This window comes from Cajanus cajan, chromosome 4, assembly GCF_000230855.2.
Source record: "Cajanus cajan strain Asha chromosome 4, NIPB_CcT2T_4, whole genome shotgun sequence".
NCBI classification, from domain to species: Eukaryota; Viridiplantae; Streptophyta; class Magnoliopsida; order Fabales; family Fabaceae; genus Cajanus; species Cajanus cajan.
This window is the reverse complement of record NC_138520.1, coordinates 48,674,696-48,700,255: the sequence shown is the minus strand read 5'-3', so window position 1 is coordinate 48,700,255 and position 25,560 is coordinate 48,674,696. Positions and strand designations below refer to the sequence as shown.

Genomic DNA, 25,560 nt, shown 5'->3' with positions numbered 1-25,560 from the left:
TCTTCCTATAAATTCATCTTGGCCGAAGTTTGTAATACTTTTGGACATAATTGAATGAGTTTTCTTCATTTGAAATCTATCCCTCCGAAAGTCTCTCTCAACCTACCTCTACCCTACTTGAGCTCCTCTCCTTGTAGAGTTAGGTCATTGTTCTTCTATCCGGACTTAGCTAGGTCAAGACTTGGCTACCTTGTTCTTCTTGGAAGCTCCTATTCCTTGCACTTCATCCAAGGATCCGAGAAGAATTGAAGCATTCCTTGAGGGTTCTTGAAGTAGAACCTCATCAAGTGGTATCTAGAGCTTCGATCATCAAGAGATAAATGTTCTTGTCTTTTGAATGGTTGTATGATCCGTGTTCATCTTTGTGTTCTTGTCAATTGTTGAGTTGATTCTTTCCTAGATCTAATTGTGCCTAAAATTGATGGATCTAGTTGTTGATGTTGCTTGAATGATTCATATATGCGTTTATATCAATTGCTTTTCATGAATCATGCTCCATATCTTATGCTTTTAGGAAAATTCTGCCTATGAACATTATGTTTTGCTTGAGTCTTATTTGAAAATTTTTTTTTCGGTCAATTGAGTGTTTGATGACATGCTTGATGAGTTGCATGGGTCATCCATATTTTCCAAAATAGATCTTAAAAATGGATATCACCAAATTAGAATCAAGGAAGGTGATGAGTAGAAGACTGCTTTTAAGACTAAGTTTGGATTATATGAATGGTTAGTAATGCCTTTTGGGCTTACTAATGCACCTAGCACATTCATGAGGCTAATGAATCATGCCCTTAGGGATTGCATTGGTAGGTTTGTAATTGTTTATTTTGATGATATCTTAATATATAGCCAAAGTCTAAGTGATCATGTGGATCACCTAACACAAGTTTTACTTGTTCTTAGAGACAATCACTTGTTTGCCAATGTAGACAAGTGCACTTTTTGTGTGGATAATGTTATATTCTTAGGGTTTGTGGTAAGTAAAAAAGGGGTTCATGTGGACCCCGAGAAAATCAAAGCCATCCAAGAATGGCCTATTCCTACTAATGTTAGTGAAGTTAGGAGCTTCCATGGTTTGGAAAGCTTTTATAGAAGATTTGTTCCTAACTTCTCTACCTTAACTTCACCTCTCAATGAGTTGGTGAAGAAGGATGTGGTCTTTTTGTGGCAAGAAAAACATAATTTAGCATTTCAAGAGCTTAAGCAAAAACTCACTCAAGCACCTGTTCTAGCTCTCCCTGATTTTAGCAAAACCTTTGAGCTAGAATGTGATGCTTCAGGTCTTGGCATAGGAGCTGTGTTGTTACAAGGTGGCCACCCCATAGCCTATTTCAGTGAAAAACTTCATGGGGCTGCCTTGAACTACCCTACCTATGACAAGGAGTTGCATGCTTGAGTTCGAGCCCTTCAAACTTGGGAACATTATCTTGTGACCAAGGAATTTGTTATTCATAGTGATCATGAATTACTTAAGTACTTGAAGGGTCAACATAAATTAAATAAGAGGCATGCAAAATGGGTTGAGTACCTTGAGCAATTTTCTTATGTCATCAAATATAAAAAAGGCTCTACCAATGTAGTGGCTGATGCTTTGTCAAGAAGACATGTGTTGTTAAACATCCTAGGTTCTCAAATACTAGGGTTTGATGACATAAAGGAATTGTATAAGAAAGACCTTGATTTTGCTAACTTTTATTCTTTATGTATTCAAAAACCTTATCAAGGTTACTATATTTCTGAGGGGTTTCTTTTTAAGAAAAATAAACTTTGTATTCCCCAAGGATCTATTAGGAAACTCTTGGTAAAGGAGAGCCATGAGGGTGGGCTCATGGGGCATTTTGGAATTGAGAAGACTTTTTCACTTTTGAGAGAGAAATTCTTTTATCCTCATATGAAAAGAGATGTTCAAAGATTTTGTAGTAGTTGTATAGCTTGTCTTCAAGCTAAGTCTACCACAAAACCTCATGGACTATACACCCCCTTACCAATATCCAATGCTCCTTGGGTAGACATTTCCATGGATTTTATCCTTGGTTTGCCTAGGACCCAAAGAGGAAAGGATTCCATCTTTGTGGTTGTGGACCGTTTTAGTAAAATGACACATTTTATTCCATGCCACAAAGTGGATGATGCAAGTAGTGTGGCTAAATTATTCTTTCAAGAAATAGTGAGACTACATGGGTTACCTAAGACTATAGTGTCCGATAGAGATGTTAAGTTCCTTAGCCATTTTTGGAAAACTTTATGGGCAAGGCTAGGAACTAAACTTCTATTTTCTACCACATGTCATCCCCAAACTGATGGGCAAACTGAGTTAGTTAATAGGTCTCTTGGGACTATGTTGAGGGTAATCCTCAAAGGCAACAAAAAGTCATGGGATGACTATCTCCCTCATGTGGAGTTTGCCTATAATAGGGTGGTCCATAAAACCACCAACATGTCTCCTTTTGAGATTGTTTATGGTTTCAATCCTCTAATTCCTTTGGATTTATTACCCCTTCCCGATGTTGCTTCCTTTATCCATAAAGAAGGCACATTTAGGGCTGAATTTGTCAAAAACTTGCATGAGAGGGTTAGAAATCATATTCAATCCCAAACAAAAAAATATGCAAAATACAATAATAAGGGAAGAAAGGAAGTTGTCTTCAAGGAAGGAGACTGGGTTTGGCTGCACCTTAGGAAGGATAAGTTTCCTTCCAAAAGAAAGTCCAAACTTAGTCCTAGAGGAGATGGACCCTTTCAAGTCCTTAGAAAAATAAACAATAATGCCTATGTCCTAGATCTTCCTTCTGAATATGGTGTTAGTCCTAGTTTTAATGTTTCTAATTTATCTCTCTTTACAGGATTTTCTATCCAAGAGGAGGATGCTTTGGATTTGAGGACAAATCATCTTCAAGAGGGAGAGGATGATGGAGGAGGCCCATGGGCCAAGGGCCCAACTACTAGGGCTATGGCAAAGAGGATCCAAGAGGAGTGGGCCCAAGCTCAAGGAAAGCCCATCACACTTTTTAGTTGGGTTTTGATTCAAGCCCAAGTAGAGTAGGAGTAGTGTAGGTTTGGGCCTTAGGGCTTGTATTTCATTTTAGGCCTTGTATTTCGGCCACTTAGACTAGGAATTTTATTTCATGGTCATTTGAGTTTAGGGTTAATTTAGGGTTACATGTGCATAGTCATTTGAATGTAATTAGCATAACATTTGGTATGCATTTCGGCCATGTGCACACATGCACATGGTGTGACCGAAATGCAACTCAAATGGATGCCAAATTACATCACAAATGAGTGCACATGGGTGGGTGACCGGGTTGGCTCCAAAATTTGAATTTTGAATTCAAATTTTGGGCGCCTAAAGTTAAGTAAACCATACCATGGTTTCACTTAACCTTAGGCTAACCCAAGGTATACCCTAAACCTAATTCTTCCTATAAATTCATATTGGCCGAAGTTTGTAATACTTTTGGACATAATTGAATGAGTTTTCTTCATTTGAAATCTCTCCCTCCGAAAGTCTCTCTCAACCTACCTCTACCCTACTTGAGCTCCTCTCCTTGTAGAGTTAGGTCATTGTTCTTCTATCCGGACTTAGCTAGGTCAAGACTTGGCTACCTTGTTCTTCTTGGAAGCTCCTATTCCTTGCACTTCATCCAAGGATCCGAGAAGAATTGAAACATTCCTTGAGGATTCTTGAAGTAGAACCTCATCATTTTTGTTGGGGAGGATGGATTTGTGTGATTGGGTGATAAATCTTATTTGTATTTAGCAAAACTTGGTTATCTATGTTAAAATAACCATGCCTTTAGTGATAAGAAATGGTTATTTATGTCAAAACTTGGTTTGTATTCATGGTGAGCCTGACTTTGGCGAAATAACTATGTCTTTACCGATAAGAGATGGAATGTTTCTTGTGTTTGTAGGAGGATTTGTGAATCATCCTTGGATTTCAACTTTTTTGGTGACTTCCTCAACTTCTTGGTGTGCACCACAATTCCCATTCATCAAAATTAATATGGATGGGAGTTATCTTCCTCATTGTGATAACATGGGTACTGTTAGGATATTATGTGATGTTGTTGGGAGGTAGATTGTTGGTTTCTCCAAGAATATGGGACAAGGGGATAATAACTATAAAGTGTTGGATTCTTAGTACATGGGATCATAACTTTTGTAAGGTAGTTTATGATTTAGACAATTTGACTTTAGTTAACATTTTGAACTGTTGGCTTGTTGAGGAGGTGACTGCATATCCTTACATAGGTATATTGTTTAAAATTAAGATTATCTTATGAGAGACTAGGACTGTACACTTGTTCACTCTCTACGAGAAACGAATGTCTTGGCACATACTCTATTTGGCTAGAGCTCGCATCCCTTCAACTGGGATCAAACATGGTTCATTCCTCCTTGATGGTGCTCTAGTTGCATATTGGAACGATTTGCTAGTTGTGTCTTAGGTTTTGTTTTTCTTTGACTCTTATTTCCATGTGTACCAAAGTAAAAACAAACTTCATTCCATTTTTATCCTTTTATAATTGTGCGATTTGGTCCTTAAGGTTTTAATTGAACAATTTTAATTTTTCATATATTACAATTGTGTAATTTGGGTTCTCCAAAATTGATTAAACAATTTTAATTTCTCAAGTATCCCAATTGTATAATTTTAGTTCATTAATTATCTCAATTATATAATTTTTAACCTATTTAAATTACATATATTATAATATTCATTCATGTATTAAATAATATATATTTATTAGTATTTTAGCATGTGCATTTCATATGCTAGATTTATTATTATACATAGTTAAAATTATAATAAATTTAATAAGTTATTTGAGTAAAGTAAATTTCTATAGTAAATTTTTACTCATAATCTCAAATAATATTAAAAATTAAAGTTTTTATATTTTTTTTACACCCAAAAATTAAAGTTTTAAAAATTTATACATCGGTATCCTCGTATTTTGTATCATGGTGCTCGAATGCAATAGTATCGTATCGGTGGATAGAAACGCCATTGAAGTTGAAAGAGTTCACAAAAGAGGTAGCTGCTCTCAACTGTTTGTAACATTACCCGTTCCTTCCAAACCCACAGCGACATGAAAGTCCCTTCCTCTCTTTTCCTCAAAGGCCACGTCGTTCCTTCCTCTGTGTTTCTCCTCAAAGGTAAGTAAACGGCTCGAGTTTTTTCAGCCTTCATATCTTAATTCAATCATTCCATGCTCTCTAAGTATGGCTGCAATAACCTTGAATCTGTTATTTTGTTAAAATAATTTATTTTGATAAACTTTAACGAACAGTGTTGTTTGAAGTTGTTTACAATTGGGCATATAATGCAGGAACACCTAATGTCAAAATGAATCCCATTTTGTGCTTCTGTAAAGCCATCCAAACTAGTTCATATGAAATTTCCAATGGAAGCTATCACCCCACTGTGCAACAGACAAAAGAAAAAAATACAATGGTATGTATGTATGTGAGTGTGTATGTGTGTTTGTGTGTATAGTACTTCCACCACTGTCACTATGAATTTGTTTGGGTAAAATTCTCCTGAAACGCTTATAGAAAAGAAAAATGAAATAAGTTTCTCAATAAGCTAATTTGTAAAAGTTCTCTCCTATTGTCCTCTCCGATATCTTATTTTTAATTCATGCATAAGTTAGTTTTAGTTTATGGAGAAGGTTATTTCAATTTTCATTCTTATTTTTCTTTTCTAGAAGTACTTCTAGAAAAGCTCATCCAAACAGACCCATATAACTTCCACTTAGTAGTATTTTTGTGGTAGCTAGGGAGACAGATTTGTTGGTGTTTTCTTACTGTTTCGATATCAACTTGTAGGAAAAGCCATCTAGGAAAATTGAATCTATTGGGGCATTTCAAAAGTTGCCGATTGTGATGCCATCTATTGACATTCTTGGCTCGGCATTGAGAAAGGCAAGGAAGGTTGCTCCAACGAAAGGTTCTTGACTGCAATTATGTTCTTCGATTCCGGGTTGACATTTGTGTTTACATCTTAAATCCTATGGTTGAGATTGACTTCTAGTTTGCTTAAACTGTAGGAATTGCTAATATCGCAAAAAGGGAAAAAAACAGGGGTGCAAAGCAACTTGATGCATTGATGAAAGTATGTTGTTTACGTCTGAGTATGTCATAGTTAGAGCTATAATGTTTATTTCTGTTTCTACTTCCCATTTTATGTAAAAATAATGTGTCATGAGATAACAGTGTAGCTCTTGTTAGGAAATTGCTGTTCCCTTGAGGACGTATGTGGAGAATTTTCCTAACAAAACATATCTTCATCCTTATGAAAGATCTCTTATTGAGCTGACACTTGGAGATGGATACTACGAAAAGGTATGTTATCAAAATCGAATTGCAGCACTAAATGTGTTTTTCGGCTTCCACTAGTGCATTCCTTTGGATATTACAGGAAATATATAGGCTCATGATTATTTATTGTTCCCATATTAGAAAGGCTGCGTGAATACATATTTTTGGTTGATGGCTGTGTATTCATATAAACTTGTTATTTTGGACTTTTTCTAATTTTAGGTTTAAAATTGTTTAACAGGTGCTAAGAGAGGTAGATGGTTTAAGGAAGAGAGTGGTATCCGTTGGAAAGGAACATGCTTCACTTTGCGCTAAGGTTTATTTAGTAATTCATATTTGATTGTGTCCTATTTCTTGGATGGATAATTCTGTACTTGTCATGTTGCTTGAAAGTATTATTTGCACTGGAATTTATGAAGTTTTAGTAACAAAATTAGGAGCCTTTTATGCTAGGTGTAGATGTTAATATCAATTTGTTCTTGTTGAAGGTATGAAATCTTGTCTTCATATTATATGATTTTATGATGTATAAATTTTTTTTGAAGAGATGTTTATATGATTTGTATGGTCCCATTGCTTCATCCTTAAAGCAGGAAACATTGCCCACATGGCCATGTCAGTATTTGTACTATCATGTCAGTCTGTTATTTTGCTGAAATTGAATTATTTCAGAATTAAGATGGAGTGTTACAAAATGCCTCTTTACATAATCATCTTGTTACATTGGTGATTTTTTTTTCCCATCCTTTTCTTTCTTCACATGATTGATTTTGTTTCATCTTGTAATAGTCTTCATCAAAGCGAGAAGCAGAGGAAAGGCTGAATGAGGTGAGACGCATATCTTTTGAGGAAACAGCTGATTTCTAAATTGTCTGAAGATTTCACCATGTGCCATTATTTTATGCAGGGTCTTAAGAAAGTTGAAGAGATTTTTGCTCAGGAACGAAAAGTTGTTGATGATTTGTTAGACATAGCCAAGGTATTCTACTTTTTTAACAAATGAATTTCTTCTTTGGTTCTACATGTGTATGCTTTCTGTAAACATACATATCACTGACAGTGTTCACAATATGGGTGGCCTGTGAAATTTAATTTAATTGTATTGAATAACTTTACATCTGAACTTAATCTATATCATCAAGATGATAGTTGTAAATGTTACAGACTCTTAGGGCGATGCCTGTGATTAATTTGGAAACACCAACTCTCTGCCTTGTTGGAGCTCCTAATGTAGGCAAATCTTCTTTGGTCCATGTACTATCTACTGGCAAGCCTGAGGTATGCAGCCAAATGTTTGAATATTTCTTTGTTAAAATCCTTCTTATATATGCTTTTTATATTTTATAATCTCTTAAAACCCGAGCTTGAATTGAATTACTGATCTTACTAAATAGTCCGAGATTGTGATAAATTTTGCATCTCTTTTAATTTTCTTCTTATGGGTCTGCCAAAAAGATTTAATATGCATATGGTGATATCAATCAGGACACAATCACCTTGGTTAAAATTGCAACTGGAGGATATGAACATATATAATTCTAGCTGATTCTTTGTTATAATGTAAATATTTCTACTTTGTTACTTGGATTTGTGGCCATTTCCAATGGGTTCTGTGATGGTGGTTCAGAAATGTTCAAGTGCCTTATGTCACAATTGTAATGCCTTTTCCTACTCTTGTTCTTGAATGAACGGTTTTTACTAGACTGAATAAAATTATAAGAGGATGTAGATTAGATTCTTCAGAGGATAATTACTCTTAATAGGGATTACAAATATAAAACCAATATAGAGTTTTAGGTGCAAATATAAGTATAGATCAAGGAGATTGGATTTAAATCGTAGTCCAGTTTTCCTTGATAGCAATGAGGTTCATTTCTTGGGGTACGCTTCTTTAATAACTCTGGCTGCTCTTTGTTTGGATGATGGAACTTGCATCATGTTTTAGAATTGTCCCTGCTCTATAATTTTTAAATCTTTCATTAATCCCCCATCAAATTTCCTTTTTATTAGGGTCATCATTTGAATTTTCGCTTTATTAGAGCTTTGGTTGATAGAGGCAAATGATTTACAACCCCCTTTTTACTTTTCTTGTTTCTCTTCACTTTTCTGCAAGTCCCAGCAAAAGAGTTTGGATTTTGGAGTATGGATTATTTTGGCTTGGTCTCTTATGAATCCCTCTTTCAGTTTCTATCTCAATCTTGCCACTGTCAAAGATTCCTTCATGACAAACTTTGGAATTCCAAATCTTCCGACTATGGACAACTATTATTAACATGATTAACGCTGTTCAGCCCTTTGATGATTGAATTGCTTGAGTGCTACCTTCTCAACTCTTTGATTTATATTAATAGAATACAGGAATCAAATCCCTTAGTTGTAGGGATTTATAAAACTTAATATTTTATAGCAATTTTCCTATTTATAATTACAGTAGAAATCAACAAACATCTCAAATAAATCAAGGAATATTGAAAATCACTGTCAAGCTGGTGCATATGTCACAAGCATGCAGCTTGTTACATATGTTTGTTACCCTTGGAGCTAAAGAGATTTTTTAGTGAAGGGATCAACCTCTTAAAGTTCAAAGAGGATGTAGTGATTTCTCGAAACATTCTTTCCATGGATGAAATGGTAGTCAACCTTTATATGTTTGGTCCACACATGATGGACTAGATTGGAGGCAATGTGTCCAATGCTGCATGATTATCACAAATGAGTTTTTTTTGTTTAACTTGCACCTATATATGCTTTTATTTATTTATTTTTTTCTGTTCCATGACATGAGATTGCCCCTAATAAGAACATAGCATGCAGAGGATAAACCACACGGTGCCATCAGCATAGATAAGATATGCTGCTTATGATCCTTCACCAGAGTTTCTGCTAAAGGCAACAGTTGATTTAAATCATGCTGAGGTTGTAAAACTTTTGAGGGACAATGAAAGGTTGTGACGAGCGCCACAAGGATGCTGAGTGTCACTGGTTTATAGAACTTTGGCCTGCTCCCAAAATTAGAACTAACATGAGGGCAATAGATCTGCTGTTTGAACAAGGCATCAATGATGAACTTGATAATGCTATTGAACTGGGCATCAATCCTTGCCCACCTGTAAGTTTCATGCAATAAAGTAGCCTTTGTGTCCTTGGCTGTTTAACGTTATTAGAATGTGGGTTTGGACTTAGTTCAATCTTACAAAATTGACTTTTACAGTGAGGGTTATGTCTCACTTATATATACTATTTTGGTCATACCACTAGTCAATGTAAAATCTTCAACACACATCCCTCATGCTAAGGACTAGATATTTTCGAGTATGAACTTTACAAGAATGGACATTTATTGGTGGACTGATAACGGCCTAATAGTGGCTGTCCGATTAAGGCCCAACAACACTCTCTAGGATAAGCCTGTACCATATTAAATTATGAGTTTAAGTCTAACTTAACCTTACAAAATCAATTTGTAAGATGAGAGCTGTCTTCTACTTTTATACACGATGTGGGATCTCCAACAAATGTGAAGTTAAAAGTCCAAGTATCATAGTTGCTCCCATCCAATTTGTCAGTAGAGAGGAGCATTGACATAACTGGTGAAACATTGAGCCTCTTTGTTTATAGTGTTCTTGGGAGCATTGATACCGGCCATGGGTTATATCACAAAAACAAAAATATGAAACTACATTACCATTTACCAGATTGGCTAGCAAGTGCATTTGTGAACCTATGGCATCATATAGAAAGGTGGGGGTAGATCTGGACAGAGAAGGTCAAGGTGAGTTGCTGTTGACAGTAGCTGGAGATGTTACTGGATATGCCAGCAAAGTGAAAGGTGACTGGGAGATGCAGGTAGTGCTTGAAGCTTTTGATAGAACCGAATTTTTTGGGTTGGCCTTGTTAAGAAAGTGGATTTTGAATCTAACTCGACCATATAAAACCGTGAGATCTCCAATAGGCCTGATGGTGGGGGTGACAAGATATGGGAGAAAATGTCATAGATATGTGCAGTGAAGAGCTAATGGAAAATCAATGGAGGACAATGGGTCCACTTGGTATGCTTGGTTCTTAGGTTGCCTCTAGTCTCTGGATAGTAGACACCATGTTGAGAGAGAAAAATGAGAAGCATGTGTTGAAAACCATGTGTCAATGCACACTAATAACTACAGAGTACAGACTGCTATGTATTAATCTAACAATGAATACACAAGTCATAATTTCCCTAATTAACATATATACAATTAAAAGGAACCTAATTAATCATATTACAATGAACATAGATACTAAACTAAGCTATACTAAATCTCATCATGTTTTGCTTCAGGCTTCAGCAAAACTTCATAGTTGCTGAATATTTAAAGATTCCACCATCCACTCTTTTTCTCATCGTTTCTATCTATCATTTCAGGTTTGTAACTATCCCTTCACAACAAGAGGAATTCTTATGGGTCATATTATTTTAAATTTTCAGAAGTTTCAGGTTAGCAATTTTCTGACTTTTTATCTGCTTTTTAACATTTTTTCCTGTTTTGAACTGGATATCATGCAGTTGTAATTGTATACCTGGCATGCCTGTAGGTAACAGATACTCCGGGACTGCTGAGGAGACATGATGGTAATTAACATTTCAATTATTTTTCTAAATTTTTAAGTAATATTTATTTATCTTATTTTGTGAGTATTATATATCCAAGGTTTTCTTAGTAAAAAATATTTTACTCCATAATTGGTTTGAGGATTAGTTTTCCTAAGAGATCTGTAGTATAGAGGAGTGCAGACAGTGACGTCGATTTCCATTTTGACATAGGTTTTTTAGCTCCTTAGAATTTGCAGTGCTCTTTAGTATCTATCTATTTGGTAGCCCTTTGGATGCTAAGCTAGAGGCTCCAAAGATTTGTGTACAAGGTTTGATGGCTCGTAGCTAGTTATTTATTGTAAATCTCTATTTTTTCTTTAGTATTATAGTTACAATTTTGGGTGGAATATAAGGAATTACGGGAAATACCCTATGGTTTAGGGATGGTAGTAGCAGGATCACACGGTTAGTTGGGAGAGTTGTTGTAGGCTAGAAAGAAAGGGGGATTTGTTCTCTGTAATTTGGTTTCTTAAAGCATTGTTATACTACACTATATAAATGGCTATCGTGTTATGTTTTGTTTGGCATAAGACAAATTAAGAGTAAAAATGGCTTGAGCTAAAAGGCTAAACCTTGAAAGCATATACATGTGAGAATATCTGCTCAGCATTTTACCTACACATTATGGAAGAATACTTTTTCAGCTTCTAGGTAGCACTCGTAGATATTTTAGGAACTTATGTCTGTTATGCAAAGGAAGTGGGTTTCTTTTTTCCATCTTCTTTTAGGTCAATACCTTGTCACGCCGAGTTTATAATTCTCTTATATATTAATGATTGATTTATCGTTGTTGTTGTTATACTGAAAAATAGAGTAGAAATGGTTTTCAATGGGAAAGGTAGGTTGGCGAAACTGGACTTGACGCAACTTGACTTGTTGAAGATTCAGATGGATTGTATATGTTGGTATATTATAATACGAGTTGTCGGAGGATCTTAGATCTCTTGTACCTAATAATTAGTGCTAATAAGTTGCACTTGATTTCTTTTTCTTTTTATATTTTAGTTTAGCATAATCTTTCCTCCTTTTTAATTTGTTTTTCTGGTTTGGAAATTTAGAGGACCGGAATAATTTGGAAAAGTTGACTCTGGCTGTCCTTTCACACCTGCCCACAGCAGTTTTGTATGTCCATGACCTTTCCGGGGAGTGTGGCACCTCACCTTCTGATCAGGTGTGCTTCTATGACAACTGAATTATTAGAACTGAAAATAAGTATGAAATTGAGATTTGTTAACTGGCTAAGATGGTTTAGTGTTCTGGCACTCAAGCGGTTGGATCATGCACTTGTTGGGAGTCTAGACTACATGAGCTTGACTAAGATTTGTGGCTCCATTTAAATTAGATGTCAGTTAAAGGCTTGTATCTGTGTTCATTTTCAGTGCTTCATTCTAATGTATTTTGGGGTCATCAACGTTTGGTTATTTACTTTGAAATTACTTCCATGGAGACCCATAAAAGGTATATTTGATAGCAGTCAGAAACAAAATAACATAAAGTGATAAGAATTGACTCAAGTGAGGATGGTTCATGTTCTGGGCTCCTCTATACTGCTCCTACCCTTTTTGGTTTCTGCATACTACTGTTTCAAGGGGACAATTTAAATGTTATGCCTTATTTGAGAAAGCCACTTGTTAATGGGCTACAGCCTCAGTTGCTGGACTATTACGCATCATAATTAATGAATTCTCTTCCCTTAACTTTGATGCATAACATGAAATTCTGTTCCTTTTGATTCAATTGCATAAAACAAGTTGATCACTACCACAATCCTTTCAAACTGTGGTGTTGTCCAGTTTCACTCCCCTTTCTCCTAGATCAGCATTTCCAATGCTGAGGAATCTAGAATTTTGATGAACATTAAAAGCTAAAATGGCCTACTGTTTGAGGTTGATGGGCATCTGGCCTTTTGTCTGTTTCTTTTCTATTAAGAGCTACTTTCTTCCGTCCTTGCTTAGTAGTGTTACACAATGCTGACACCAGATTGAGGGAGAACATTAGGTTGGTCCCAAGACAGTGCTAATATTCTCAAATTGTGTGCCAATTGCCTTTTTATGGTTGTCTATGTATAATTGTGTACCTCAGCTTAGTGGATGGAAAAACCTTGCGGTCCCATTGGGTAATCATTCACAAATGAAAATTTATCTGTATAATTTATATATGACATTATACACAGAAAGAAAGACGAAGAAAGCTTGTTGGTTTCAACTTTTGGCTATTATTTTCCTTTAGGGGGAAATCAAGATTGGAGATGGGGTATAAAAAGTCTGAAAAAATTGTAATCTTATTTGAAAGTTTGTCTTTCAATAAGGAAGTTGATTGATGTCGGTTGGTCATGCAGTTTTCTATATACAAAGAACTCAGAGAAAGGTTCACTGGACATTTATGGCTTGATGTTGTGTCAAAATCTGATCTGTTGAAGACGTCTCCTGTGGTGTATGCAACAGATGAGCCTCTTCCCTCACATGAGCTTGAGAAGTACCGGAAATCAGGTCCCGATGGAGCCATTAATGTATCTGTGAAAACACAAGAAGGGCTAAATGAGGTGAGGAAAATCTTTTCTAATTTTCATATTTTCACTAGAATCCGCATTATTATGGGTGTATGTTAGAATAAAGCGGTTGTGGTGAATTCCACACAATGTTTTGGTGATGATTTCAGTAGCTAAACAATGACATATTGATGCTGGCTTATGCAAGTCTTTACTTGTGAAACAAGAAAACCTTGCGATACTATGCTAGTTGTGCTGAAAGTTCTGCAAAATCGTAGATATAATAAATTTTAAAAACTTTTTTCTAATGAATCATCACAATTTTATGGACAGGAAAGTTCTTGTAAATTGTAATGGTAGCCACATTGGCACTCTTCGTGGCCCACCCCATCTTTTGGTGCAAGTTGCATCTTTTTGATGCAACTGCTAATTTCTTTGGCATGATATAAAGCCATTTTCCTCGTGTGGGTTTTCAACCCTCTAATTCTGTACAACCACATTATATGTAGTTACATGAATAAAATTATATTGTCTGAATTTCAAAATAAGTTGTTGCTGTTCAATGTTCATAGAAAAGTAATTAATAATAAATTTGAAGTTTATAAAAAAATTAAATTATGTAATTGTTGCATGGTGATTGTAGACTTACTATTATTAAAATAATGAATTTTTCTTTCGATAAAACAATTAATATGTAAAAACTCTATTTGATATATTTTAGCTGAATTATACTTTTGGTTTATTTGTTAAATTCATTTTGGTCCTTTATCTTTCAAAATATTCATTTTAATCTTTTATCTCTTAAATTTGGACCAATTTAATCCTTTTAAAACAATGATTGTTTTGAATTTTGAAACATAATTTATTTTATCATTTTTTGACTAATTCAAAACTTCAAACTTGTCTTATTAGATTTACTTATATAAAAACAATTGAAAACAATTGAAGTTCAAATAAGAAAAGGGTTACAAACATGTGAAAATTGCATGAAAATAAGTCTAAAAAAATAATTGAAAAATTTTAAAAATATAGTTTCATACTATTTTCTAGTTATTTATAAGACATATTTCTCACAACATTTTTACTATGTATATAGATCTTTTGGATTCAAGTGTCAATTGATTTCATAATTTTTATATAATTGAATATAATATTACAAGTTTCATGTCTTTATTTAGTTAAAAATTGATTTAAAATTATATTGTAAAATTAAAAATAATTATTATTTTAAAAGGACCAAATTGATCCAAAGATTTAAGACTAAAATGAATATTTTAACAAATAAAGGACTAAAATGAATATGAAAAATAAGATAAAGGACCAAAAGTATAATTTGATTATATGTTTACCATTTTAATATACCTAAAAAATAATGTGGGGGTTGGAGTAGTATGTGCATGATCCTAAGTTCGAACTTTGTTGCTATCATTGTAATTCCTATGGATAAAAAAAATAATTCTTTTTTGTGGATGAGCTTATTGATTAATATGGGTTGTTGCTTTTGTTGTGTAGTTGAAGCAGAGAGTGCATGAACTACTCAATTTGCAGATGGCCAAGATAGAGGATATTAGCAACAACCCGGAGAAGTGAAAGGTGCCACTCCACCAAGGTTGAAATCAAATTTGTTAAGAAACTTCCTGGTCAAATAGGGGAGTCTGGAACCTTCATGAGCCTGAATATCTTTGTAAAATAAGTCATTGCTGCTCTGTGGCCAGCCTCCAAGCAGAAAAACAGGCAAAGACTTTTTCATTACTGCCTTCAACATTTGAAGCATAGTAGAGTAAATTGACGGTAGGCTGAGCGTGTCAAACTTCCAGAGAATGTTGTGTTACCTATTAGCTTGGTTGAGGAGATCTTGTTCCACCTGTACAGGGTTTTCTTGAAGAAACAAGTAACGTTTCTTTATCAAGTTCATTAATCATTAGTTGCTATTGGCTGCAAACATAATTTATCGTAAGTCCATTATCAGAAGTGGTCATAAATTAGTTCACAAAAGTATCTGCTACAAAGATTTATTTTTCATCCTTTTCTATGTTATGCCTTGTTGAAAACAAAAAATGTACTAGTTCAAATTGAGGTGATTGATTTCTGTTGCACCTTGGTTTTTTCTATTCACACCGTCCTCTTTTTATTTATTTATTTTTTTTTCAAGAATACTCCTCATGGACTTGTAGGCTTAATTCATCAACTTGTTTTCCGTACAAGTATAAAATATTCTTTAACATAATAATAATTTAACATTTCAATCTATAATAAAACAAGTAACAAACTATAATAATAAAGTATTAGAGTTAATCACCTATACACTGTCAGTGTAAAAAAATTTTATATTGACAACTAATTATATCTTTTAATTGTATCATGTCATTAAAAACACATTTACTTTTAATAGTGACATGACACAATTAAAAGATATAATTGATTGTTAGTGTAAATTTTTTTTACATAGCAGTGTATAGATAATTAACTCAAAGTATTATAGTACATTACTATTAATAAAAAATTATTAGTTAAAATAATTCAACACTTAAATTTCTTAATTAAAGATCAAGTTTCAATTTCTGACTTAGACATGAAGGTACAACTTTTTACCTCTACATGAACTCACTGAGAATTTATATTTCTTTATATAACAAAAATAAAATAATACATTAGTATTAAATAAGATTAAATTATTAAAATAATAAAATTCTGAATTTATATAAACACAAGTTTCTAAAGTGAAAATAAATATTGAAAAAAATGAATTGGGGGAAAGTAATTTGCTTTAAAAATTGTTAACTCATTTCTTGACTCTAATTTATAAGAGTTTATATGAATTTAAATAATTTATCCGAATTTATCCAGAGTTTGACATAAAGTCATCTTGATTACTTACAAATGTAAATTCATAAATTTTTATAAGTAAACTCAGTTTGACAACCTTAACTCACTCCTCAATCCCCCCACCGATAAAATTAAATGCCTCTCACATCATTTCCTAAATCTCATTTACTAATCTTCTACTTCGCCTACAAAATAACAATATGATAGCAGCCTAAGTGCAACCAAAGGAAGTGGAGAAAAACGGGCTAAAAGAAGCACTCAGAAGCCTAGTTGGCATAAAGATTATGTTTTTAATTAAAATAGTTGACCCAATTTCTATCTTATAAGCCCAATTATGTTTTAGCATAGTTTAGTTTTTCTTTCAAAAAAAAAAGTTAGAATAGTTTTATCAACTATTGGGCCTTGGCTGGAGGGTGCTTGTTACCCTAATTTTCAAGTTGTATTTATTCTAACATGATGAAATGAAATGAAGAAGAGATTATTCCCTTTCTTTTGGTAGCTGTAGTGTTGGGAGATTTGGTCTATCTCGAAGCAAGACCTTGTTAGGAAAACTGCAATTAAAATCCTAACAATTTTGGTGCTTTCATCAATGCCTCCTCGGAAGGATATGGACGAAGCCTTGGCAGCCTTGTCCGACCGCATCACCACATTGCAACAGCAACAGGAGACCCGTTTTGAAAATTTTCAATCCCTAATGGACGCCAGGTACGAATCCATCAATGGCATCCTAGCTACGGTTGTTGAAAAGCTGGCAGCTGTTCAACCCTCCTCTTCATCCACTATTGATAATAACCCCCCACCTCCCATTACTAATCTCAACAGCCCTGGACCTGAGGGTTCTACTCCCCATAACCTTCCACCTCCCTTTCCTTCTTTTACCCCAAACCCGTTTTCCACCCCTTTTACCCCTCCACCTTTCACCACTATACCCCGTCAATTTTCCCCACCTAACCATATGAATGCTTTTCGTCCTCCCAAATTGCAACTTTCTCATTTTGACGGTTCCGAACCCCTTGATTGGTTATTCCAGGCAGAGCAATTTTTCTCTTACCATCAGATTCCCATTGAGGCCCGTTTGTCTATGGTTGCTTTTTATATGAAAGGTGACGCTCTTTCATGGTTTAAATGGATGCTCCACAACCAACAGCTCTCTGATTGGCATGCTTTTGAGCGTGCTCTAGAGCTCCGATTTGGCCCCACAGGATATGAAAATTTTAGAGCTAAGCTTTTCAAATTACGCCAACATACCACTGTCACTGAATATCAACAAAGGTTTGAGAAAATTTCTAATAGGGTTTTTGGCCTTCCTCCTGATGCTATTGTAGACTGTTTTTATTCTGGCCTTCTACCTGAAATTCAACGTGAAGTTGCTATCCTTAAACCCACCACCATTTCCCAAGCCATTGGTCTCTCAAAACTTATTGAAGCCAAGATTCGCGACTCCGAACCCAAAATTCCTCTTAACCGCCTCCCACCTCTTCCACCCCCACCTGACATCACTACTTCACCCTTGCCCATTAAACGCCTTTCCCCTACTCAACTCCAAGAACGTAGAGCACAAGGTTTGTGCTTTAACTGTGATGCAAAGTATCACCCTGGTCATAAATGCCAACCCCCAAAATTTCTCCTTCTTATGACCGATGACCCTGCCCCTGACACTCAAACCCTATCACACACTCCATGCCCCCTCACCGACGCTCCTCATACAGCAACCCCACTTCTCTCATTTGACACGGGCTGATGCACCTATTCAGGACTTTGTGGACAAAGTCCTTGCAAATGGGCCCGGTATTGATAGCAGCCTAAGTGCAACCAAAGGAAGTGGAGAAAAACGGGCTAAAAGAAGCACTCAGAAGCCTAGTTGGCATAAAGATTATATTTTTAATTAAAATAGTTGACCCAATTTCTATCTTATAAGCCCAATTATGTTTTAGCATAGTTTAGTTTTTCTTTCAAAAAAAAAAGTTAGAATAGTTTTATCAACTATTGGGCCTTGGCTGGAGGGTGCTTGTTACCCTAATTTTCAAGTTGTATTTATTCTAACATGATGAAATGAAATGAAGAAGAGATTATTCCCTTTCTTTTGATAGCTGTAGTGTTGGGAGATTTGGTCTATCTCGAAGCAAGACCTTGTTAGGAAAACTGCAATTAAAATCCTAACACAATATATCATATTAAGGAAATACAAAAAAAAATTTATCATTACCAACAATCCAAGAGTAAATAGATAGATGAAACATACATTCTAAAGACTGCGATTCTGAAAAGGCTGTTTTCATTCCATTTTATTTTGTTCGAGTTCTAAGAGCATAAAAGCTGAAATATGGTGATAGAAAAATAATTGATTATTTTTATGTTTTTTCTTTTCAAACGATAAAAGGTTTTCAAGAAAATACTTATCCACGAGTGAACAAAAAAACATACAGCAAAATAATGGAGGTGAAAAGCTCCATGTATAACATTATTTTATATTGAGTTAACTATGAGGAAGGAGAGAAAACACCCAATAACAAAATAAGATCTGGAAATAATAAAGAAACATTCATAAATCGGCTTTCAGTAACACAACTTTTGAAACAGAAGGGTGATGATTCCTGGGACCTAGACGTTAAAGTTACAAGTATACAACAACCATTAATTGTTATTCACCGTATAAAATAACTACTTTTCTTATATGTATCCTTTGACTAGCTATGAACTATACATTGAATAATTTAAATTTATCTACTACTATTTGCCAAAAACAAAATTATCCATTAATAATCTATAATAAAGCAGATGAATAGGGGAGCAGAGTAAAAAGCCAAAGCAGTGAAATACATGATCTGAAAAGTATATGGGACGGTTTTTTCTTCTACATTCACGATCCAACTTTTACTTCTTAAAATTCCACCATGAAGTCAAGGGTGCACGTACTCAATCAGCCTGCAAACACCAACATATGAACATCAATTCCTTCAAGAGTTTGCACTCGGAATGGCATGATCATAGAATTGATGTTTGGTAACAAAAATGTATTTTATCATTTCTATCCTGGGAAAAATCATTTACAATCACAAGATGCTTTTCCCTTTGTACTTTGAACTGTAATGGCTTTGTCATAGCATTAATTGCAAAAACAAAAAGATGAAAGGTAGAACAGCAGGATTGGAACTTATGTAAATCTAACTCAGATCCCTTTTATTCATTTTGTGCACTTTCCTAACGAAGAGTCGAAGACAGAAAATAGTGCAAGAACAAGCATTTTCCTTCTCTATATAACCCCAGTAACTGATCTGATAGTTTTTATTCTCTAAGTTGATGTATGCAACTTTGGCCTCCTCAAAGAGTGACAACAGTTAGATGCCAAGGAAAGCTAGTTCAGCAATTAAAGTAGACACTGTTGAGGGAAAAATTGTCTGGTTTATCACACTGGAATTCAATATAACTATTATTTTTGTTGTGTCTCGAAAGTATACAGTGAGTCAGCAGAGAGATTTTATTTTATGAAGAGGGGCTGCCAACAAGAAAGCCTACTGCATTCACATGAAGCAGTCACTATTATAGTATTATACTGTATATAGAACACAATACAATCAAATTATCAAGATAAATCATTCCTAATTAACAATGATGATGTTGATTTCCTAAATTAGTCTTTAACCTAAAAGGGAACTTCCACATATAAAGCTTTGCCATAACTAGAAAAATGTTTTACCTTGTCAAATATTGATTTGACCGACTCAAAGACATCTTCAACAGGCCTCGCAGCATTAATCTAAAAGAAGAAAAAAAATCATGGTCTAGTACAAGAAGCGATTAAAAGCCTTAGCAAAGTGATGGTAGAAGCACCGAAATATATAAATTACCTTGAACACTTTGCCCATCGCATCATAATAAGAAATCACAGGAAGACTAGACTCCAAGAAAACTTTAAATCGCTTCCTTATTGCTTCAATATTGTCATCTTTTCTTCCCTTTATTAGCCACAAAAAGTATTAATCGCTGAAAGCATAAGAACAAATACAATGCTTTTCTTTTTCAGGATTAAAAAAATAACCTGGTTCCTACAAAGAAGACGCCTCTCCATCTCTTCCTCAGGGCAAACAAAAAATAAGATGAATTCTGGTTCAATTCTAATCTGTGATACCATGGTGCATATTTTTGGGAAAAAGAAAATACAATTATCTATTATGAAAAAAATAAGTAAACCTCAAATAAAACAATTCTGAGTAATGAAAATGGAAGTTACCAAATTCTCAAATGATGCACGGTTTTCCTCGTTACGAGGGAAACCATCAATAAGAAATTTGTCATTGCCACTTTCCTCCATTGCTCGTTGCAGAAGCTTTATTGTTACTTCTGAGGGAACTATTTGTCCTTCGTTGATCATATTATCAATCATTGTACTGTTAAACATAAAATGTTAACTATAAAGTCATGCCAAGAGATATGAACAAAATTTAAACCCAATATAATAGTACACTATATTTCTACTTAAAAAAACTAAAATTTGGAATACATGGTCAAAAGAAAATACTGGGTAGAATTGAATATTTCTCAGAATTGGTCACCTTTAATTATTTAAAATCAGCCAGGGAAGTTGGGAATGATTGATATTCATTTACTAACATGAGCGAGAGTGTTGTAAATAACAGAATTATCATGGAAGATCCAAAATCATCTTATTTGATCCTTTATTATTTGTTTATTTTTTTCTATTTATCTTTAAGCCACAATTTCCTTATTTTAGGGATAGTTATTCACCTGTAAAAGGATGATTAGAGAATGTAAATGATGCGATTCAGATTAATAGAATAATTTTCTTTTACAACTCATGTATTAGTTAATAATATTATCATATTTTTATGTTTAAATATATTGTTATATTTATGGTAGGATCTTATGATCCATGATATGGTCACGTGATTTGTGATCTTTCAACTCCTTCCAGGGTGAGATCTCAATTTTGACAACCTTGAATGAAAAGAATATTTGCATAATCAATCAGAATAAGCACATAATTGATAGTTTCAAAAGACACTAGGAATATAAACAATCAGAATAAAAGTACAACGAATCCATCAATAATTTTTTTTATCAAAACAAAGCATAAAATATTTACCCATTTTCTGAACCAGATTCAATTTCTGCTCGCAAGAGATCACCAGCACTGAGGTGAGTATACCCAAACTGTTGGACAATGTTTGCACATTGTGTACCTTTTCCACTGCCTGGGCCACCTGTATCATTAGCATATCAAGAATCAATATGGAGGTCAAAGAATGCTCACTATAACTTTTAATAAACATAATGAAGTCATAATCAGATTCGCACTTCAAGGGGAAAACTACGGGAAAAAGGATATATAACAAGTTTTAGAGTTTGTTTGTGTAAACTTCTCTAAAAGCATTTCTATAAGAGAAAAATAGGAAGAAAAAAATGAAATATGCTTCTTCATAAGCTAAAATTAGCTTATGCCTAAACTAATTAGTAGAAATTCTCTCCTATTAGCTTCTCCAAAATCTTATTTTTAACTCATGAATAAGCTAGTTTTAACTTATGGAGAAACTTACTTTAATTTCTCTCTTTTTTTTCCTCCTAGAAGTGCTTCTGGAGAAGCTCACCCAAACAGGTTTTTTTCATTGTAAAAAAACATTAAAGTTTTTCCACAATGGTGAATTAGTGATTATACACCCAAAGGTAACCACAAAATCAGAATTGGGATGCACACAAACCTTCCACCTTTATAAATGCCACCACTTAAAATGCACCTAGCCCTCTCTAATCTAGAGTTCCTTAAACTAAAGTGTTGGAAAGCCGCTTTATATTTGGTTACCCTAGCCCACCTTAGTTGCTGCCTCTTTGGGGGTGCCTTAATTGTGGTCTCAATGGTAATTGTTTAGTCTCACATCGACTACAAATATGACTCAAGTGCAGCTTATAAAGCTTGGAAAATCTTCACCGTACAAGTCTTGGGAATGAGTTAGGCACTAAACCCAAATTCTGAGATAAAGTATTGGAAGCAGGGACATCATATTTAGATGATTCTTGTAATATTGAATATGATAATAGCAACTTTGACTTCCATAAGGTATTCATAATTTCCCCAAACATTGTCTTTCAAGCACAATACCAATGAAAATAAATATATAATTAATAATAACCGTTAGGTTTGTTTAAGCAATCTCTTAGGTTCTAGACTTCTAGCACCAGTTCACTATCCATTCCAGGTATTTTAAATTGCAAATAAGAGAGTAATATATAAAATAAAAGCTAGCTGAAAATGCAATCATTCAGTCACATGACAACCAACATCTGAAAAGCAAACTTCCTGGATTGATATTACTTTAGTAAACATAAACACACATTTAAAATAAAAATGATCACTAAATTTTGTTTCTTTTTCAAAACTCACTCAACTAGATGTTCCAGGCAAATGACTTCATTTTCAATTTAACTATTAATAAATGCCTAATGAAAAAAATATATATAGGCTGCCTTTTTTCACACTTTAAACTGTTGGGAATTGTTAAGATCCCATATTGCCCAAGAATATGGCAAAGTACTCGGTAAAATGACTTAACAATCCTGCCCCCCATAAGCTAACTTTTGAGATTGAGTTACATGCAATCCATTCTTAATTCTAATATGGGTATCAATCGTAAAACCTAGCCCAGTCCTGATGTTGGACCATCTGCAAGTATCCAATACTCTAAGTTACATACCCCAGATTTTTGGTTCTGGGCAAGGTGTGTGTTAGTTAAAATCCCACATCACCTAGGTAAATGACCAAAGTTCTCCTTAAAAATGACATGGGTAATCCTCCCCATTTTTGCTAGCGTTGGGGTTGATCTAGGTTCAATCTGTTAAATATTCAAAAAGAAACAACTAAAAAATGAAAGGTATTCAAAAACAGCTGCAGCCATTTTTTAAAAAAGGCATGTGTATGAGTTGAAATAATAGTGAATTGAAAGAAAAATTAAAAGAGAGACTGAAAATAATTGATACAAATTGGTGTGTTAGATGTAAAACTTTAACACCTATTAATATTAATAAACAGTAAACTCATCTTGACTAGTCTAAAATAAATTAATAAACCAAAATGAATCTGGAATTTATCAAAGGCCAATCAGATGGATGTTGTCTGTAGAAATCCTTGATTATAATGCAATCAGTAAGTGCTCACCTAATACAAAAACAACTGCAGGTTTTTTCTCAACAGTGCTTACATTTGCATCCTCAGATGAATTGGGCTAAAAAGAACAAATGAAAAAGCAGTCAATAATATTAACACTATATAAGAATGATATGTTTTCAACAACGTAAAACGGAAAATGAAAACAAGACACAACATAATAAAAAAGGAAAAAAGAAAAAAAAATAACTTTAAGGCTTAGCACTGACATTACCCAATTTATTAACAACTCAATTACTAGGAGATCCTTACAGCTCCTTTCACAACATCAAAGAAATTTACAAGGAAAACAAAAAGTCCTTTACAGATTAAAACCTTCAAGTTCTGTATGGCAGTAAGAGAAACATAAGCATATCGTTAACCACTTTTTATCTAGACCGTGTGAGAAATGAGTAAAGGTCTAAAAGAGATTTATGCTACAACAAACGTGCCTATACATGGAAACAGGTGCGGGAAGCAATGTGGTAAGATTAGAGGCTATGTGGAATACAAGGAAGGAGGGAAAAGGAGAGGAGTAGGCAATCCTTTGGATAGTTTTAGGGTGGCTGTTACCACAAGGAAGAAAAGTATTCTTCTCTGAACCATTAGGGTCAAGCAGTCAGCCTAGTGGTGGAGGGTTGGGATAATATGCATAAGATCTTATGTTCAAATCTTATTATTGTTATCGTAATTCCTATAGCTCAAAAAAACAAGTATTCTTCTCAAATATTTTCTTTTACATTTCTATGTTTTCCTGCATTTTCTCACTGTAATCAGAGCTCTGCTCTCTGAATTTTCCTACAAATCGTATAGTGTGAATTCCAGTTCCTATCAATTGGTATTCAAGCTCTGTCCTGAGAATCAGAATTTTTCTAGAATGCCTATGAATTCCAGTTCCTATCACATATTTACTTTAATAGCTTTCCAAACTATCAAATCTATGAAATGCTAGAAGCAAGTCAGTGGATAAAACAAACATGAATACCTGGTTTGAAGCTTCAACATTTGTTCCCATGAGTAGTATCTTATTTACCTATGTTTCAGAGTAGAGTATCTGAGAATAACTTCACAAGCAAATAAATGATATATCAAAAGAAAATCGTATACAGTGCTCAACAGTTATAATATTTCAAAATTTCACTCATACAATAATTCTACACATTAACTTAATCAAGAAAATCACCATCACCATATTAAATAGGCTAATATAATATGCCAAGAAACAGGATTTTTAGAACAAAACTCAATTATCAAGTGCATTTAACCAAGGTAAAATACATAGTTAATATTTTAATTATGTCACAACAGGTGAATGCAGAGACAGATAATATAGTTTCTGATTTTCTAACAGTCCTTTTACTTAATTTATATGTAAGGGAATATGGGTACCACGATTCATGTATTAAATTTGGATTCCAATGTAAAGCATACAATTTATTACAGAGCCTTAAAAAAAAAAAAAAAGTGGCATAAAACTAGGACAGACTAAGCAACAGCTAACAAGAGAAACTTCAAATTTCAAAGCGAAATTATTAATCCGTAATTAATAGAATAGTTATTTAAAAAAAAAAAAAAAACTCAGCTAAATTTTCGGGCAAAACCCGAATTTGGCAAAAACAAAAAAGGGTGATCAAAATATGAAGAAAAAAAAAATATCTAGACAAAGATGTTCCACATCAGTCATCACCATCCAAATGGGAGAAGAGTTAAGGCAAGTAAAAGGGATTATACCTTTCGCCAAGACAGAGGCAAAGGGGTTTGAGTATAAGGGTTTTGATTTTTGTAATGGCAACTATGAGAGGTAAAATCGGATATTCTCTTTCATGAAGCGCGTCCATGTTATAATTTCTTTTTATACGATACAATCAATAATATTATGTCCACATTTGATTTGAAAAAGGGTTTAAACGTATTTTTCTAATTTAATTATTTTTAATTTTTAATTAAACCACTTTGTCTTTTTTATTTTTTAACAGAAGAATAACTTTAGTTTTTCAAGGATTCAAGTATAATACCGGATAATTTTAATTTTTTTTAAGGGTGGTAATTATGTGATTTTAATTGCTTTTATTAAAATTTAATAATTTTTTTTTATCAATGCAATGTTAACAAATGAAATGATGTATCAGTATT

The 25,560-nt window shown here is 33.9% G+C and overlaps 2 protein-coding genes across 4 annotated transcripts; one reads left to right on the top strand and one right to left on the bottom strand.

Moving 5' to 3' along the window:
- Positions 1–4,960: 4,960 nt before the first annotated feature.
- PDE318 (P-loop containing nucleoside triphosphate hydrolases superfamily protein) lies at positions 4,961–15,541 on the top strand. The gene is made up of 14 exons (XM_020377111.3): positions 4,961–5,163; positions 5,337–5,461; positions 5,836–5,956; positions 6,057–6,121; positions 6,238–6,351; positions 6,569–6,643; positions 7,117–7,155; positions 7,235–7,306; positions 7,492–7,605; positions 10,730–10,801; positions 10,900–10,936; positions 12,016–12,128; positions 13,296–13,499; positions 14,958–15,541. Exons 1-14 carry the CDS (start codon positions 5,097–5,099, stop codon positions 15,033–15,035), a joined length of 1,296 nt encoding a protein of 431 aa, XP_020232700.1. The 5' UTR covers positions 4,961–5,096; the 3' UTR covers positions 15,036–15,541.
- Positions 15,542–18,793: 3,252 nt separating this feature from the next.
- Positions 18,794–25,309, bottom strand: LOC109813007 (UMP-CMP kinase 3). Of its 3 annotated transcripts, none has more exons than XM_020377104.3 (9): positions 25,159–25,309; positions 24,413–24,491; positions 23,440–23,506; positions 21,376–21,493; positions 20,503–20,659; positions 20,311–20,391; positions 20,120–20,227; positions 19,969–20,028; positions 18,794–19,196 (listed from the first exon to the last, which is right to left on the bottom strand). In XM_020377104.3, the coding sequence occupies exons 2-9, from the start codon at positions 24,440–24,442 to the stop codon at positions 19,188–19,190; spliced, it is 630 nt and encodes a 209-aa protein (XP_020232693.1). In that variant the 5' UTR covers positions 24,443–24,491; positions 25,159–25,309; the 3' UTR covers positions 18,794–19,187. The 3 variants fall into 3 exon arrangements, with proteins under 3 accessions (XP_020232693.1, XP_020232694.1, XP_082928651.1); XM_020377105.3 differs by having other exon boundaries at positions 24,413–24,460; positions 25,159–25,279; XM_083072525.1 differs by having other exon boundaries at positions 24,413–24,481; positions 25,159–25,230.
- Positions 25,310–25,560: the final 251 nt, after the last annotated feature.

Bases quoted from the DNA above. Each gene is read 5' to 3' on its own strand.
- PDE318 (XM_020377111.3), top strand. From the start codon at position 5,097: ATGAAAGTCCCTTCCTCTCTTTTCCTCAAAGGCCACGTCGTTCCTTCC. The intron at 6,122-6,237 runs GTATGTTGTTTA...AGCTCTTGTTAG, and splicing joins AACTTGATGCATTGATGAAA to GAAATTGCTGTTCCCTTGAG. The intron at 7,307-7,491 runs GTATTCTACTTT...TAAATGTTACAG, and splicing joins ATTTGTTAGACATAGCCAAG to ACTCTTAGGGCGATGCCTGT.
- LOC109813007 (XM_020377104.3), bottom strand. From the start codon at position 24,442: ATGGGAACAAATGTTGAAGCTTCAAACCAG. The intron at 21,494-23,439 runs GTGAGCACTTAC...CTAATGATACAG, and splicing joins TGCAGTTGTTTTTGTATTAG to GTGGCCCAGGCAGTGGAAAA. The intron at 20,228-20,310 runs GTTATTTTTTTA...TGGCTAATAAAG, and splicing joins GTCTTCTTTGTAGGAACCAG to GGAAGAAAAGATGACAATAT.